Source organism: Barbus barbus, assembly GCF_936440315.1.
Source record: "Barbus barbus genome assembly, chromosome: 14".
Lineage (NCBI taxonomy): Eukaryota > Metazoa > Chordata > Actinopteri > Cypriniformes > Cyprinidae > Barbus > Barbus barbus.
The window spans coordinates 20,473,308-20,492,057 of record NC_136742.1 but is presented as its reverse complement, the minus strand read 5'-3'; the positions used below and the strand labels follow the sequence as shown (position 1 = coordinate 20,492,057).

The following is an 18,750-nucleotide window of genomic DNA, read 5'->3' as shown; positions in this document are numbered from 1 at the left end:
CAGAGTGTCTCTTATGCTTTATTATAGATTAATTTATCTGTATCTTTCATATTGTAATAATGTTTGGGCGAGTACTTTTCCTACTACTCTTCGAAGAATTATTGTTCTTCAGAAGCATTTTGTTAGGATTGCAACCCGATCAAACAAATATACTTCATCTGCTTCTTTATTTCATAAACTTCAGGTTCTTACCGTTTATGATATTAATATTTTTCAAATATGTGTTTTTATGTATAAGATATATTCAAGTGAAGGTTACATTCCAGAGCAATAAAATGTATTTTAAAGTAAATTCACAGGTTCATTGTTATTTAACTCGTCAACTTTCACATTTTCATTTTCCTAAAGTTCTCACTTGTAGAGGTCAATACATGATAAGATTTAGGGGTGTTAAATTATGGAATGATTTATCTCATCTAGCAAAAAACAATTTTCCTCTTTAATATGTTATAAAAGAAGAATAAAAGATCATTTAAATGCTGCTTTGTAATAATTAATCTTGTATTTTATGTACCATAGATGGTTTATTTTGAGTATATTATTTCATTTTTTTCTATTTTTTTCGACATATGTTAATTAATTTGTATCTATATATTTGTTATTGTAATCTAGCTTTTCATTTAGTTTCATGAGGTTTTTTTTTTTTTTTTCATTGTTTAGGTGGAGGCTCTAAATAAACCTTTGGGTTTTCTGCCTCTCCCTGCACAGTATATGGATTGTATTATATATTTTTTCTTTGTTTGTTTATTGTGTTTTTATTGTATCTATTTACCCTTGTGCAAAATAAACTAAACTAATTGTAGTCAAGTTAAAAACCTTGTCACACATTCAAACATAAACACAAAACATCCTGTCACACTGCTTTTGACACAAATGTTTTCTCTCAGGAGCATTTCTCATACAAACACACACACACACACACACACACACACAGGGGACAAAGAAGCTCTTCAGACCCCAATTTCATCCAGGATGCTGGCCTACAGGGAATTCCATTCCTCCTTCCTCACTGGATGATCATCCAGGAATTTGCAAATTTCCTCCAACTCTCTCTTAAAGAATTATTCTTAAGGTGGTGTGGAGTAGTGAATAAAGATCTGGGTGAGCTGGAAACTGGAATCTTTTAGTCCCACACCTGAGCTCCAGTATCATCATTGTGTCATCGAGTGGGATACTTAAAGGGACAGTTCACCCAAAAATGAAAATTCTCTCATTAATTACTCACCCATATCGTGTCGTTCCAAACCCGTGAGACATTTGTTTATATTCCGAACACAAATTAAGATATTTTTGATGAAATCCGAGAGCTTTCTGACCCTCCATAGACAGCAAGGTTACTACCATGATCAAGGTCCAGAGAGGTAGTAAGGACATCGTTAAGATAGTCCATGTGATATCAGTGGTTTAACCGTAATTTTACAAAGCCATGAGAATACATTTTGTGCGCAAAGAAAACTAAAATAATGACAAGTCATTATGTTTGTGGCGCTGCTGATGTAGAACACCCATGCGCTTGGAATGATATGAGGGCGAGTAATTAATGACAGAATTTTCATTTTTGGGTGAACTATACCTTTAACCCCAGGTTATTCCAGGGGGTTTGTTCCTGTCCTGTATGGCTTCAGGTGAAATAACCACCAGGGAAATATTGCATGATTATGCTTAAAATGAGAGAAGCAGAAATTGTGATCATGATTAAAATCAGCCCTATCTGAACTGAACTTGCTGTGTCCTCCCTGAGTCCCAATGCGGCTTTCGCTCAGAACGATCTACTATGGACATGATCTTCTCTCTCCGCCAACTACGGGAAAAATGCAGAGAGCAGTACATCATCTTCATTGATCTCGCCAAGGCATTCGACGTGGTCAGCAGGAATGGGCTGTTTAACATACTTCTGAAAATTGGATGCCCCCCAAGGCTGCACAGCCTGATCAGATCATTTCATGATGACATGAAGGCAACCATTCAGTATCAAGACAGCACTTCAGAACCCTTCGCGTCAAAAGCGGTGTGAAGCAAGGCTGCATCCTTGCTCCTACATTGTTTGGCATGTATTTTTCCATGCTCCTAAAACATGCTTTTGGGACTGCTACCGAAGGGGTGTATTTGCACACCTGATCAGATGGGCAACTTTTCAACCTCAGAAGACTGAAAGCAAAGACTAAGGTGTGTAAGGTCATCATTAGAGATCTGATCTTTGCTGATGATGCTGCTATCATCTCACACACTGAACAACAACTTCAGTGCCTCATGGACAGATTTTCCCAAGCATGTGATTACTTCGGACTGACTATTAGCCTGCAAAAGACAAAAGTGCTAAGTCAAGATGTGGATACTCCTCCTGTCATTATCACTGACAAACACGTACTTGATGTTGTCCACCAGTTTACATATACGTCCGTCCGTACGTACGTACGTACATACATACTGTACATCCATCCATCCATAACTTTTGCCATCATCCAGCACTAACAGTACTTGAACACAATATAAAATGTTTGTCAGTTACAAAAGAGTCTCAATATTGTTAGATTTCTTCAACTTTTTTTGTTCTTCCTAATACCCATGTATTTCAATGTCTGTGTGTCTAGGAACTGCCATTCCCAAGTCAGGTGATCTACAACAGGGTTGGCAAGTGTGGAAGTAGGACAGTCGTCCTGCTGCTGAGGATTCTGTCAGAAAAGCACCAGTTTAACCTGGTGTCCTCTGACATCCATAACAAAACCAGACTCACAAAGCATGAGCAGGTCAGTGTGTGTGTATGAAGCAACTAATGCTTCTGAGAAATTGTATAGCAAAATAAAATGCATACTATGATGAAAACTGATGCGATTAAATAAAGGTGTTTGCCAAGGGAAATTCTCACTGAATGCCAGCGGCAATGAAACACATCCGAATGGCACTCATTGTGGAGAAAAATACACACTTTCCTCCCTTGCGGAGAGGAAAAGAAAACATTCTGTCATCCCGTTTGGGTCGAGTTAAACCGTCACACCTCCACACCGCTAAAATCAACCTATGAAAAGTTAAAATAAATAAGTTGATTAAATAACACTCATATACGTTTGTTGAGCGGGAGAGGGAAATAAGTGACTTCAGTGAAAATGAATAACTTTTTGACTGGAAATATGTCCATATCGCGGAGTGCACTCATAATTCTGTCTGGATATTATGGGACCTTTTGAATAAAATGATTTTGTGAGTGATACATTATTCATAGGTTTTAGAGAGTAAACTGGTTAGATGTACAGTAAATACTCAAAGCTAATATTAAATGTGTGTGTTTACAGTGGTAAGCTCTGAACACACAGGTTTCATTGCCATCAGAAAAACAGCCAAAGAAAGTACATTTCCATGTGATGTATTTTTAGTACTGTATGTTCTCTGTCATTCCAAACCTGTATGACTCTTATCTGTGGAACCCTAATGAAGGTATTTTGAAAAATGGATCCTCTGCAGTGAATGGGTGCCATTCAGTTGGGAGTCCAAACAGCTGATAAAAGCATCACAATAATCCACAAGTAATTCACAAGACTCCAGGCCATCAATTAATGTGTTGCGAAGCAAAAAACCTGGAAATGTTTTAACTTTCACCTAAAATAGAGTTCTCAATCTATATACAGTAATTAATTTCTCCAGTAAAAATGTTTGACTGATGGTACAAGTTTTTTTTAATAAACGGATTAAATTACTTAATAAACAAGTATTTAACATTTTGTTTTGATTGGATTATTGATACAGACGTCAAGTTTAATCATCTAATAAACATTGCCAATGCTTGGAAAATGATCCCATAGGCTTTGTCTATGATTAGCATAACTTTCCTTGTGCGCATTTGCAATACTTGTTTTCTCTGGCTGACAGCTGTGATTGTGACTGATTACCTATTTGTGGCCTTGGAGCATCTGTCTCCTAAACAAATGTAAATTTCACTCCAGGATAAGGGTCATAAAACTCTCATTTAGAGAAGAAAGTTTGTTTGTGTGTATAGAAGGAATGTTCAGTCTGTTTTTAACTGACCTTTCAGTAAGACGTGAACAAATGAACCCCCTCTCCATTCATAATCTTCACATTGTTATGTGATTGTGTAGAACATGGTTTTACTATTAAGTGAAAAGATTACACAAAAATGAAAGTCTGTCAACTGCCAATTAGTATAATTTACTCACCCTCATTTTGTTGCAAACTGTATGGCTTTCCCTCCATGGAACTTAAATGGAAAAGTTCTGAAGATTCTGCTGTTACAATAAATGGAGACCATTATAAAAGTGGTCCATATGACTCTTCCAGATATGTTGGTCTTCAATGTTACTTTCGGTCATTGTAAGGCAGGTGTGTCTAAAATAAATTCCTACAGTGACCTGAATTGTGTAACAGTAAGCAAAATAAAGCATGTCATTCTAATAAGATATTTTAATTAGCCTCAATGAACCAAACCACTAACTGTTTACCTAACCTGAGGTGTTACTTATGTGGTTCAGCCAACACCTCTTTTATCATTACTTAGTACAGTGTATGGCCGTCTGTGCCCATATAACTGTTTATGGGACTGGAAATTTTCTCATTAAGATGATGTCACTACCTCAGGTTGTTACAGATTTTGTGTGTTTTGGCTTTGACGCAGCGTTTGATAAAGGATTGAAGCTTGAGCAGAGCACTTGTTACAGTGTTGTTAGCTGTTTGAGAGAGATGTGGGTCAAGGAACATGAAGAGGTTTAGGTTTTGGTATGAAATCTGAATTCTGAGGGTGGTCTTTCCCAAACTGGAAACTCCTGAACCTATTTTTGAGCGCTACAGGAAGCTGCGCTCTACAAACCGTCCTGGCACACCAGACCAACATTACGTCATCCCGTTCTTCATATGGTGATCCGTTATAGGGATTGTTAAGTCTCCTTATGCCTGTGTGTATGTTTTTAGAGACTGTAATATGCAATTAGGGACACGTGGGCTCTATCAGAGCTGACAGGGGCCCCAGCTGGCCCTCATTAGGAAACATTAAGGTAATGAGAAGTCAGCCTCATCAGATGACCTAATAACTTTCCACTGCACCACGCGCTATCCAAGTGAGGAATGTTTCCTTGGTGTGTGATTCTGAAACTTGGAGAGATGAGGTCTGTTTGCAGTGTTTTTGCATTTCTGGTTTAATTTTTTAAATAGATCCACCGCTGTTTCTGAAGAATTATTGTTTTATAGCAACTGTAGAAAGTGTGGCACATGTGTGATGTGGTTGTGTTCTCATATGCTGTACACAGACTGTTGGACATTAGTTTTAATTATTTGTGTCTAGTTATGTCTCAGTTTACGAGTGTTTTATTTATTTGTTTGACAGGAATAATGTAAATAGTAAATACTTTTCATGTAGCTGACAGTATGCTTCTGGTGGTTAAATTATTTTTGGTAAAAGAAATTTATTATTACTACCAAATATGACTTTTTGAATTGCTGCTCTGCGATTGTGACTTGTCAAACCCTATTGCCGTTTTATTTTTTAAATTGTCAGTGTTGTTTGTTAAAGAGATTGTCATGAATGGTTATGTAACATGCATTTTGATCTGTTTATTTGTGTTGATTTTTGCCAGGTGGATTTGATGAGAAACATTAGCACTATTCCACAGCCTTTTCTGTACACCAGACATGTTCACTTTCTCAATTTCACAAAGTAAGCAAATCAGAAATTATTTATCTGAATGTATCTGATTAATCCAAGATAAAAATGCAGCCAAACATTGGTGAACAATTCAGTGCTCATCCTCGTTGTCTCTTTCCTTCTCAGATTTAAGATGGAACATCCTGTCTACATAAACATCATCAGGGATCCTATTAACCGTTTCCTCTCCAATTACTTTTTTCGTCGTTTTGGGGACTGGAGAGGAGAGCAGAATCACTTGGTCCGCACACCCCAGATGAAAGATGACGAGAGATATCTGGTCAGAGGCTGTTTCTAAATCCCTCCCTTTTTTCCTGAATCCTGTTTCTTTATTATTTTCTGACATTTTTGCTTGTGTTTCAATGTTGGATTCATATAGGGATGCAGCAGTTCTTAGTCAGCACAGGTCCAAACATAAATATTTGAATGCTGATGTGAAGGACAGACTGTAGTTCAGTGTGCTGCAACCAAGCTACATAAGACTAGTAATTGACCTATTCAAACATATATGAGCTGTATGTATATGCATACAGGTTTGCAGAGTGACCATTAAGTGACTTGACTTGGGGACTGTATTTACTGTTGAGAATTAATTTATTGCACAATGAGTGTTTGTGAGAGAGAGTGCAAGAGTCTGGCTTTATGTTTGGAAATTAGCTCAGACAATGTGAGCAGAATGTTCAGGAATTGATTAGCCATGCTTGCTTTTTATTCAGTCAAGTCAAGACAATCACATGAAAACTTGGCACTGCTAGAAGAATTACATCAGTCGACTAAGGATTGTGACAGAATTATGGCTCATATCTGGTATTCATAAAACATAAATGGCCAGTTTCCCAGACACATACTAATCTGGAACATTAACTGGGACTTTTTTCTTCAGGTTACTAGTTAATTCAGTCCAGGCCACTTTCTCTGTTAACTCATCTTTTGCTCTGTTTAAGAAGGCGAGATTTATGAATATTTCTAGTAGGGGGTCAAGGTTTGGTTAGTTAGCCCCTGCTGGCAGATGGCGTTACTACAGCATCTTGTTATCTGATTAAGCATCTTTATTTGTCTATATATAGAGGGAGAGATTTTAGGTATTTATGTATATACTCTATGATTTCTTTGACACGACAGACGACACAGACCAAAATAACACACAGGAGCAGTTCTGTTACAATGGGAATTGAACTTACCTTAGTTAATGAGAGACTAGAGTAATTATAATCAGAACTTCACCATATAGAACGCAACCTCCTCTTAAGATCCCCTCTCCTCCTGGAGGCCTGGTTAACCACATCTCTGATTTCTATAGTTTAGGATTTACTGTGTCTTGTGATCTATCTCACACTAAACGTATGTTTGCTTGATTTATGTGTCTGTAATAGCTGTGCCTTTTGTCAGACCTGAGCCTTCAGATGGTATGCTACTGAAGTTTCATTTTTCATCTTTCCTTTTGAATTTAATTTAATTATAAATTAATATATAATCTGTGACGCACTGAGGAATTCCCGATAATCTGCATGGATGTGCACACCCACACATACTCAAAGCTGTAGAATGACTGGAGATTGCAAAGTTATCCTGTTAATTTAAAGCATGTGAAGGGAGTTTCTAAAGTGTGAGTTAGAGCATTAGAGAATGTCCATGCATATGGGGAGAGGACTTTCTCAACTGTGACTGAAATTTTACAAGTTGAACGCTTAAAATGTGTTTGTGTGTGGAAGTGTTGCTTGGTTGATGGGTCAGTGGCCCAGTCTCAGAAAGACCCTTAGGTGTGAAAGACAGACACATATACAGAGAGAGAGATTTGACACATTTGATCTCATGATCTTAAAAACCTTTATATTTTAGGTCTTCTGCTTAAAATGAAAAGGAACACTGTTCAAAAGAATCCTTTAATGCTACATTTAATGAATCAAAAAATACAGTAAAACAACAATTGTGAAATATTATTAGAATTTAAAATAAAATGAAAAATCTTGTGCATTTTGAAATCTAATTTATTCCTGTGATCGTAAAGATGTATTTTCAGCAGCCATTACTCCAGTCATATAATCCCACAAAAATCATTCTAATATTCTCATTTGGTGCTCAAGAAACATTTCTTATTATCATCATTGTTGAAAACAGTTGTGCTGCCTAATATTTTTGTGGAAACCGTGAAAAATTTTTGTTCAGCATTCTTTGAAGAATAGAAAGTTCAAAAGATCACCATTTATATGAAATAGAAATCTTTTGTAACATTATAAATGTCTTTTACTGTCACTTTAGATCAGTCTGATGTGTCCTTGCTCCCGCTTTTTGTGTGAGGTATGCTGGCAGACCTTCAAAGATGTAGGACTGTACTGCCTATGTTTACTAATGACTGAAAACATTAAAGCCGTACAGTGTGTGTGTGTGTGTGTGCAAAGCCAGGAAATTGCCCCTATTAGTGGAACTCATCCAGGTTCTCAGTTCTGTGGCAGACTGACTTCTTGTCTCCTGTCGTATCCTATCGTCTCATCTTGTCTCCAAATGTCTCGTCTCACTTCTGCTTTGCTCAAACAGTGGTCAGTCAAAAATTATGTATGCAATACCCATTATTTATTATTTGCATTCTTCTTTTTGTAGCTTTTTCTAGACAGAATTCACAAAAATGCTTTGAGCATGTTGCGTGGTGACGTCCATCTGGAGGTAGTTTAGGGGTATTTTTTGCGACGGCTGTGTTCCTAGGTGCTTAGTGAAATGGCCACCTTGGGACTAAATCAAGAACACAAGGCCAAATAAGTGTCACCTAAGCTGAAGTGGGTCCTCTTAGAGAGAGAAAAAGACTGTGTGAAAGACTGCCCGCTTTTACTGCTCGGGATGTTTGCCAGAAGCACACTAGCCATTTGCTGTAATTTCATAAGTCATTTTCATATATATACAAACAGACTTTCTTTCTTTTTATACTCTCCTCTTTTCTCCCCTCCACCAAACAGTATCTTCCTCCTCATTGAATTTGCTTTTAGTTGTTGGTTTTAAAACTCTGGCGCAGCTTTAAGGCATCATTATCTCTTCAGGTATTGAGTAGGTTGTTCTCTAAATTGCTGTGTAATTGGTGATCTGTTAGAGGATGACATTTCTGTTCCTTTTGTTCTCTGCAGACATTTACCCTTTTGGTCATCTGGCTTTCTGTACTTAAATCCTTTTCCTTTTTATATTCCAAAAAGTCAACGGAAGCCCAAATGGAACATAACCTGTTTGTGTTTCAGCAATAGCATTTGTGTGTTCAAAGTGCATATCCGTCAGAGTTTGTATGCGTCTCTGTTGGGGCGGAGTGGGGATGCAGATGAAAGGACATTGATGCGCTCTTGGCTTTTCGGCTCTATTCAGATACACACAGAGTGAGTATTGTTAAAGAAACTGGCCCTCCTGGAGCTCCACTGCTTTGAAGGAATCGCCAATGCATTCACTTGATATTGTCAACAAATGAACACGTTCATAGTACAGCGAAAGCAAGTTAAACACAGCAATCTGCTCTCTTTGCTCTAGTTCACAACCACAATTAACTTTTGGTTAAGGAAAAAGTAAGATAGGCTAGAGAAATCAGATGAAGTTGGATCGAGAATTCCCCAGAATGCTGTGCATTGAGACATTCCCACAGAATGCTGTGCTGTCTAATTGAATGTGAAATGGAAATGTCCTGGAATACTGTCCTATCTACAGATAATAAATGTTTTCTAAGCAAACATCTCAATCCATACATCTGTTTTCATACTGTAATAATTACTATACTTTTAGATTTTTGTTTGTTTGTTTGTCCTGGTCATATTTACCCCCAAAATCATAAGAGAGTTATATTTTGATGTAATATTAAATATGAAGCCCATTTTATAACCATTGCACATTTTTGAAATTGTGTTTGAACTGTGTTTTGAATTATTTGACAGTTAAGATAATAAATTACTATATATATATATATATATATATATATATATATATATATATATATATATATATATATTTTTTTTTTAAGTTAAACACTAAACATACTGTCCAAAAAGCCCAAAACGTTTTCATGATGGCTCTTTGTTTTAGGGGTGAAATGTATCCTGGACACATTTTATAAATTGCCTTTTAATATGTGACCACATTAAGCCCACAGTTTACATGGTTTTAAAAAGAAAAATAAAGCGCTCAAACAGTTGGAATGCAGAGTAAGTATTTTGGAAAGTGACACTACAGAATTTGGGAGGGGGACAGTAAAAATGCCAGTCGATTGCAATGACGAGTCGTCTCGTGTTCAGAAAAAAGTAAAAACCAGATTAAAATGAGCAAAATTCTCAACATGATCAGGTCTGCAGTTTAAGTGTATAAATCACCCACCATGTCAGTCTCAAAAGGTCAGTCAAACCTGGAAAAACCACCAGAATCATTGATAATCAAAACTGACTGATAATTGAAAAACATTCATGCTTTTAATGGTCATGATATGGATATAATCCAAAATGATATCTAAACTCTTCAAGAAGATATTGAAAAGCAGTAAATTTGTGTGTCAGAGGACCTTTTCATTTCCTGACTTAGGGTTTAATAAAGGGCAGGGAAATAATGTTCACGTAGCAACTCATACTTGTCATGTGTAAAGGGCATTCTACTATGAAAGATTAATGCTGAGTATGTTTTTCTACCTGCCAGCATAACGGCTCTTTTCTTCAAGACCCACGGCTTGCATGTGACGGCAACGCGTACAAACACCAACTCTCGCCAGCGGCTACTGAGAAGCTACAAAGCCTTTGTTTACTGCTGGAGCCGGACCTCGAGATCGCGGCCTCGCCTACCACACAAGGCAGAGTAGCAAGCGGTGTGAGAGAGGACGTAAGAGGTAGGCTAAGGGCTAACCTCACAAGACCGGCTCTTCCAACACTCATGCTCTCAAACGTTCGCTCTCTGGAAAACAAACTGGACTTAATTCAACTCAGTCGGTCTACACAGCATGAGGCAAGGGATTGTTGTGTTTGTTTTCACCGAAACATGGCGAAACGACAACATCCCGGACTCCGCCATTCAGCAGCACGGGCTAACCAGCTACCGAGCGGATAGAGATTCATCACTATCTGGTAAGACCCGCGGAGGTGGCTTGTGTGTGTGTATATCAACAAAGACTGGTGTAACAATGCTGCGGTAATATCAAAACACTGTTCATCGCTGGTGGAGTTTATGTTTGTGAATTGTCGACCGTTCTATCTGCCGCGGGAGTTCACGGCCATTGTTATTGTCGCGGTTTACATTCCCCCATGTGCAAACGCTAAGGACGCGCTTCGTGAACTGTATAGCGCCAATAGTGAACAAACAAATAACCCCGACGGCTTTTTCATCATAGCCGGTGACTTCAACCACGCAAACTTAAAGACAGTTTTGCCAAAGTTCTACCAACATGTGAACTTTGCAACAAGGGGAAACAACACACTGGACTTTGTTTACACAACAGTAAAGAACGCTTACAAGGCTGTACCCCGCCCCCACCTCGGGTACTCAGACCACATCACTGTTATGCTAATCCCAGCATATAGACCACTTCTCAAACTTGCCAAACCAGTTCAAAAACTCATCACAAGTTGGCCAAATGATGCTACCTCAACTCTACAGGACTGCTTTCAGTGCACGGACTGGAACATATTTAAAGAGGCAGCCACCTACAACAACCACACAGACCTGCATGAGTACGCTGAAACTGTGACTGCTTACATCAAAAAAGTGCACTGATGATGTGACCGTCACCAAGACCATCACCACATGTGTAAACCAGAAGCCATGGATGACAGCAGAGGTTTGTGGGCTGCTAAAGACCAGAGATGAAGCATTCAGATCAGGAGATAATGCAGCCCTCAAAACAGCAAGAGCCAATCTGTCCTGTGGCATCAAAAATGCAAAACGGTCATATGCTCAAAAAATCAACAATCACTTCACAGACAGCAGAGACGCACAGAGCTTGTGGCAAGCCATTCAGACCATCACTGACTACAAGCCCCCGCCACAGGCCTGTGATGATGACACATCCCTCCCCGATGCACTCAACCACTTTTATTCACGGTTTGAAATGCAGAATGACACACCTGCACAAAACCTGCCCACACCTCCCAACGACCGGGCGCTCTGTCTGTCTCCAGTCGACGTAAGGAAGACCCTATCTAGGATTAACCCACGCAAGGCTGCGGGTCCTGACAACATACCTGGCCGTGTTCTTCAACACCTCGCTGAGCCAGGTAGTCGTCCCCACGTCTCAAATCCACAACAATCATACCGGTACCAAAGAAATCACCTGTGTCCTGTCTAAATGACTACCGTCCCATAGCACTGACTCCAATCTTGATGAAGTGCTTTGAGAGGTTAGTCATGCACAACATCAAAACCAGCCTCCCCAACACACTCGACCCGCTCCAGTTTGCATACCGTCCAAACCGCTCTACGGACGATGCAATTTCCTCCACCCTCCACCTGGCTCTTACCCACCTAGAAAATAAAGACTCGCATGTTAGAATGCTGTTCATTGACTTCAGCTCGGCATTCAACACAATAATCCCACAACAGCTCATAAATAAACTAAACCTGCTGGGCCTTAACATTTCCCTTTGTAATTGGATCCTGGACTTTCTAACCGGAAGACCTCAGTCAGTCCGTGTCGGCCACAACACCCCGAGCACTACCACACTGAGCACAGGTGCCACAGCTGGCTGAATGGTGTGGCACTAACAATCTGTCCCTCAATGTGGGGAAGACAAAGGAGGTTGTGATGGACTTCAGGAGACACTCCGTTGACCACCCCCCACTGACCATCGACAGCTCGACTGTGGAGAGAGTCAGCAGCACTAAATTCCTGCACATCACAGAGGATCTCACCTGGACCACCAACACCATGTCACTCTCCATGGCGCACAACAGCGCCTACACTTTCTCCGCCGGCTGAAAAGAGCAAGTCTCCCTCCACCCATCCTCACCACATTCTACAGGGGCACCATTGAGAGTGTGCTGACCAGCTGCATCACTGTCTGGTACGGGAACTGCAGTGCTGCTGACCGCAAGACCCTCCAGCGGACAGTGAACACAGCGGCAAAGATAATCTGTGCTCCTTTCCCCTCCATCCTGGACATTTTCCTTACACGATGCTCCAGCAAAACCAACAGCATCGTGAAGGACTCCACCCATCCCTCCCACAGTCTCTTCCAGCTCCTACCATCAGGAAAGTACCGGAGCATCAGAGCCCGCTCCGCCAGACTGCTCAACAGCTTTTTCCCCCAGGCTGTGAGAGCCCTGAACTCAAACCACCCCGCCCCCCTCTGAAACCCCATGCAAACCCCTACCTCCTGAAACATGGACCCCCACCCCCCCCCCCACCCCAAACACCCCCCCCCCAACCTTACCATACCAAAGAAAAAAAAACTGTATGGAACTTTTTTTTTTTTGTGCAGTTCGAAGTGTGCTACACACAGGTGAGTGGGCCTGTACAAACCATCTGTAGTAACACACTCTCCTCTATGTGCACTAGACACTTTACACGCACTGCTGCGTGTACACAATCCCACAAAAGACTCAGCAATATATGTATGTTTACATGCTCATGCACTACAAATCATCCTGCACTGTTCCCCAACCAGCTGCTTGACTCACAATGTTTATCTTTGCACATGTATAGTATTTGTGAAGCATTTTAGTTTTTTAGTTTGTATAGGGTAAATATTTATATATAGTATACTTATAGTTAAATCTGTCAGTAGGTTAGTTGTGTATAGGTTTATAGTGTTTTTTTACTTTGTTGTATGTCTGTATTTATGTAGCACCGTGGTCCTGCGAGGCACGACATTTCGTTCCACTGTGTGTCCCCACGTGTAGCGGAATGACAATAAAGCGCAACTTGAACTTGAACTTTATTAGTACATATTACATTTAATTAAGCACATATTAATGCCTTATTCTACGTGACCTTATTCTACATCCCTAATCCTACCCAATTCCTAAACTTAACAACTTCCTTACTAACTAATAATAAGTAGCAAAAGAGGAATTTATTGAGGGAAAAATCATAGTTAATAGTGTTCCCTATTCTAAAGCGTTGCCGAAATTGCATATTGTCGTCGTCTTTCACATCTTTTCTTTCTCCTCTGTTTTTCCATATAATATTTTTATTCTTATCCATGTTGTTTTCTGAGGACTTAATGTATTGTAGTCTTGGTAATTAAACAAGGGAGAGGGAGAAATTGTTTTGATCTCTTGCCTATTTTGACTTGTCTGGTTTCTTTTTGTTACATAAAGTGGAAACAAATTACCCGGGGTTTGCCAGGCCTCCCCTGGTGTGGGTGGATTGCCTTTACATATTTTCCGATCTAATCTTCCCCAGTGTAATTAAAGCTTTTAGATCAGATAAAGTGATAAAACATTGTTTCTGTTAATGCATCCCTTGTCCATGTTTTGGAAGTGTTTATAAGAGATAACCATTATGACTTTCTAAAGACTGTAGTTTATTGCTTGTGCAAGTGGTGCCCCCTTATGTTCACTAGAAGACATTGGCGGTACAGTGGATGGGGTATACAGTATTAAAGCATATATTCCATTGAAAATGAGTGTCTATGATTTTGATTCAAACTCACATTTTAAGTTTTTGCTGTTTGCCTTTTTTTTTTTTTTTTCCAATGTACTGCTTTCTTTTTGGCTGTAGGATCCGTCTGACTCATTTCCCCTTTTGTCCACTGCAGGACATTAATGTTTGCATCATGGAGAATTACCCAGAGTGCTCTAACCCACGTCTCTTCTACATTGTTCCATACTTTTGTGGACAACACCCTCAGTGCAGGTAATTATGACTCATCACTCTTTGGGTATTAATGTTGATGATGGCTGAAACGCTTTCAAACCAAAAACAATCACTCTTTTTAATGGCATTCATTGAACTTGTGAAAGTAAGACTTTTATTTGTATTGTATAATTCATTTTAAATATGCATGCTTATAGTTATGTGATTATAAATATCACAGAGTTAAACATCTGTTTTGCATATTTTCTTCCAATTCTGCACTTTCACAGGCTTAAAGGGATAGTTCTCCTAAATCTCCTAAAAAATCTAAATTGTCATTGTTACTCACACTCATTTTTCTAAACATTCTTTAGGTTCCCACTGACTTTTGTTCAAAAAATAAAATGGAAGTCAAAAAAAGCTGCTGAAAGGATCTTTTGAAGTAATTTTGGTAACCAAGCAGTTTTGGTTCCTTTTGACTACCGTTTCATTTATTGTCAATACAATAAAAATGTGGTTGAGTAAATGATGGCAGAATTTTCATTTTTGGGTGGACTATTCCGTTAAGATCTTGTGCTCTTTTCACAAATAAATATTTTTAAAATCTCTTCAGCTAAGCAAGCTGAAACCTTTGTTTTCTTGTCAAATAATTGTCTGTTTTTTTTGGTCCGCCTCAGGGAGCCGGGTGTTTGGGCTGTGGAGAGGGCCAAACAAAACGTTATAGAGAACTTCCTACTTGTGGGAATTCTAGAAGAGCTGGAGGATGTGTTGCTCCTGCTGGAGAGACTCCTACCTCACTACTTCAGTGATGTCCTAACCATCTACAAGAGTCCAGGTGTGTTTTATTCAATTACTTTGAAATCTTGTGGGAAATTAAATAAAAATAAAGAAAATAAATACATGTGAATGCAAATATGAATACAAATCAATGAGCATGTTCGAACAGAAAGAAAAATAAAACTTTCATAATCTTCTGGAAAGAAGCATGTTCCAACTATGTTTAGCTGTCTTGAATTGCACACTGTGGCTCCTAGTTGTATAAATCTGATTTTTCTGCAGCATTCTGGAAGATGGGGAACCTTACAGGCACAGTGAAGAAGCACATGCCCACTCTAGAGGCCCTACAGGTGCTTTACCAAAGGATGAAGTATGAGTATGACTTTTACAACTTCATTAGTGAACAGTTCCATCTCACCAAGAAGAAGATCGGCCTCAAGTCCACCTCCCAGAACTCTGCTCATGAGCCGGACTTTCTCCGTGAGCTTGCCCTCAGGACCCATGAGCCTTTGGAGGAGGAAGAGGAGGAAGAAGAGGACATGGGGCAAGAAGATGCCAACATCTGGTTGGTTCAGCCCTGACTAATAGCCATGGAGGTGTAGATGGCAGATATCTCATAAGCTTGATGTCTATGTCCAGTCAGGAGGTAGAGTCAAAAGTCCCAGGTTAAAATTGGGTGTGTAACCCGTTTTTAACGGGATGGCCCTTCAAGATACTCTCGAGAGGAGAAGGGGGTCACAGAAGGGTCTGAATAATTATTTAAGGAATCAACAACTGTGGCAAAATTATTTTGTTCATGTTTATGTTGTTAGGAGTTGGTTATGGTCATTTCCTGGTGAGATGACTCCAGATTGGAATTACAGGGATATTGCTGGATTGTCAGAATAGAGGGATGAACTAATTGTGATATAGCAGAATGAGATGCTGTGGAAGTCTAATTTTAGGCACTAATTCTGTACACTTGGTACCTGGGTGATCTCAGACTCATCGCACACACACTTTCACACATAAACACGTTCAGACTATGCTATGGAGGTGAGTGAGGATCACAACAAAGTGCCAAGGATTGCAGCATTAAGCCTAGAAGTCGTAGCTGTAATCACCATAAACAACTCAAACACACCAATCAGATCTCATCATCACTCGCTTCCTCCTCTGGTTCCAGAAACCTGCTGCAACTCTGTGCCAGAATTTCAGTGCTAATCTTTTTTTTGAAAGGATCTTATATTGTACATGTAAGGTGCTGTACAATGAAATCAAAAACTTTTGAATGCCTGGAAGATGTCAAATGCAGCACACTGTTCATCTAAAATGTTTGTTTTGGATGTTAAACATTTTCTCGCTTTGTCAGTTCAGTCTGGGCCCTTAAGTTCTGATTTGGTACACAGTGTGCTAAGAACACTTAAAAGTAATAGTTCACATGAAAATGTAAATTGTAATGATGTTTTAGTTAGCAGCAATACAATTGTATCCCATCCTGGATTGCCTAACAGTGTATAATATAAAACTACTGGGATATCAAACAATACCTTTGCTAGTTAGAGCTAAGCTATTCAAAGTTCACCGGTGGTTGACTGTGACAATGTTTTATTCCGTACTCATCTGTCAATGCCTGATATTTTGGGCAGGAACACAAGCTAAAACAAGAAGAGAGTAATATTAAACTAAATTATTTTGGAGGTAAAATTAATATACTCATGATCAATAAAACTGTCACACATATTGAAAAACAAGGAAGAACACATGGAAAAAGCAAATCTGACAACAGGACAAAAAAATATTCTTGAATGTGAAAACATGAGTTTGTGCATTGCATTTTAAACCCAATTTATATACACTCACCTAAAGGATTATTAGGAACACCATACTAATACTGTGTTTGACCCCCTTTCGCCTTCAGAACTGCCTTAATTCTACATGGCATTGATTCAACAAGGTGCTGAAAGCATTCTTTAGAAATGTTGGCCCATATTGATAGAATAGCATCTTGCAGTTGATGGAGATTTGTGGGATGCACGTCCAGGGCACGAAGCTCCCGTTCCACCACATCCCAAAGATGCTCTATTGGGTTGAGATCTGGTGACTGTGGGGGCCATTTTAGTACAGTGAACTCATTGTCATGTTCAAGAAACCAATTTGAAATGATTCGAGCTTTGTGACATGGTGCATTATCCTGCTGGAAGTAGCCATCAGAGGATGGGTACATGGTGGTCATAAAGGGATGGACATGGTCAGAAACAATGCTCAGGTAGGCCGTGGCATTTAAACGATGCCCAATTGGCACTAAGGGGCCTAAAGTGTGCCAAGAAAACATCCCCCACACCATTACACCACCACCACCAGCCTGCACAGTGGTAACAAGGCATGATGGATCCATGTTCTCATTCTGTTTACGCCAAATTCTGACTCTACCATCTGAATGTCTCAACAGAAATCGAGACTCATCAGACCAGGCAACATTTTTCCAGTCTTCAACCGTCCAATTTTGGTGAGCTCGTGCAAATTGTAGCCTCTTTTTCCTATTTGTAGTGGAGATGAGTGGTACCCGGTGGGGTCTTCTGCTGTTGTAGCCCATCAGCCTCAAGGTTGTGCGTGTTGTGGCTTCACAAATGCTTTGCTGCATACCTCGGTTGTAACGAGTGGTTATTTCAGTCAAAGTTGCTCTTCTATCAGCTTGAATCAGTCGGCCCATTCTCCTCTGACCTCTAGCATCAACAAGGCATTTTCGCCCACAGGACTGCCGCATACTGGATGTTTTTCCCTTTTCACACCATTCTTTGTAAACCCTAGAAATGGTTGTGCGTGAAAATCCCAGTAACTGAGCAGATTGTGAAATACTCAGACCGGCCCGTCTGGCACCAACGACCATGCCACGCTCAAAATTGCTTAAATCACCTTTCTTTCCCATTCTGACATTCAGTTTGGAGTTCAGGAGATTCTTGACCAGGACCACACCCCTAAATGCATTGAAGCAACTGCCATGTGATTGGTTGATTAGATAATTGCATTAATGAGAAATTGAACAGGTGTTCCTAATAATCCTTTAGGTGAGTGTATATGGAATCATCAACATGCTGCTCCACAGATCAGCACCTATCCATAAGGTTCCTGTAGTGTGTTTTATTTGAAGAATTGCCCACTTACATTCTTTACAGGTCATCTCGATGGAACATTTTTGTTGAACTATGCTGGTAAAGTGAAATGAATGATTAATTCATTACTAAATAGATATAGCTACAAGCTCTCACAGAATTTAACACTTCCCATTTAAACTTGCCCGTTAAGTATATAGGTGTATGTACTTGTTTTGTGTTCAATGTGGATCTTTATAATGTTTAATTTATTGTACAGTATTACTTTTGATGATTTCATTCCATGTACGAATCTCAGGAAAAAAAAAAAAAAGAGGAGAGAGATTTTAGTTTTTTGACATCTAACAGCTGACAGATATTAAAGCATCTGATACTTAAATGTTACTTAAGGACAGCTGGAGTGACTTTTGGATACCAAAACTGAATGAAATGGCTAACATTAAGAATTAACTGCACCTTTACTGGGAAATCTCTCAAAATAAAAGCATTTTAACAGC

At 39.4% G+C, this 18,750-nt stretch overlaps 1 protein-coding gene across 1 annotated transcript in view; it reads left to right on the top strand.

Moving 5' to 3' along the window:
* Positions 1-18,750, top strand: part of LOC306879750 (uronyl 2-sulfotransferase-like) — a 59,581-nt gene extending 40,831 nt beyond the window's left edge. Inside the window, exons 3-8 of the mRNA XM_079432924.1 lie at positions 2,592-2,747; positions 5,580-5,659; positions 5,774-5,927; positions 14,347-14,444; positions 15,062-15,219; positions 15,444-18,750. Coding sequence (XP_079289050.1) covers positions 2,592-2,747; positions 5,580-5,659; positions 5,774-5,927; positions 14,347-14,444; positions 15,062-15,219; positions 15,444-15,742 — 945 coding nt within the window. The 3' untranslated portion in view covers positions 15,743-18,750. The remainder of the gene's footprint in view (positions 1-2,591; positions 2,748-5,579; positions 5,660-5,773; positions 5,928-14,346; positions 14,445-15,061; positions 15,220-15,443) is intronic.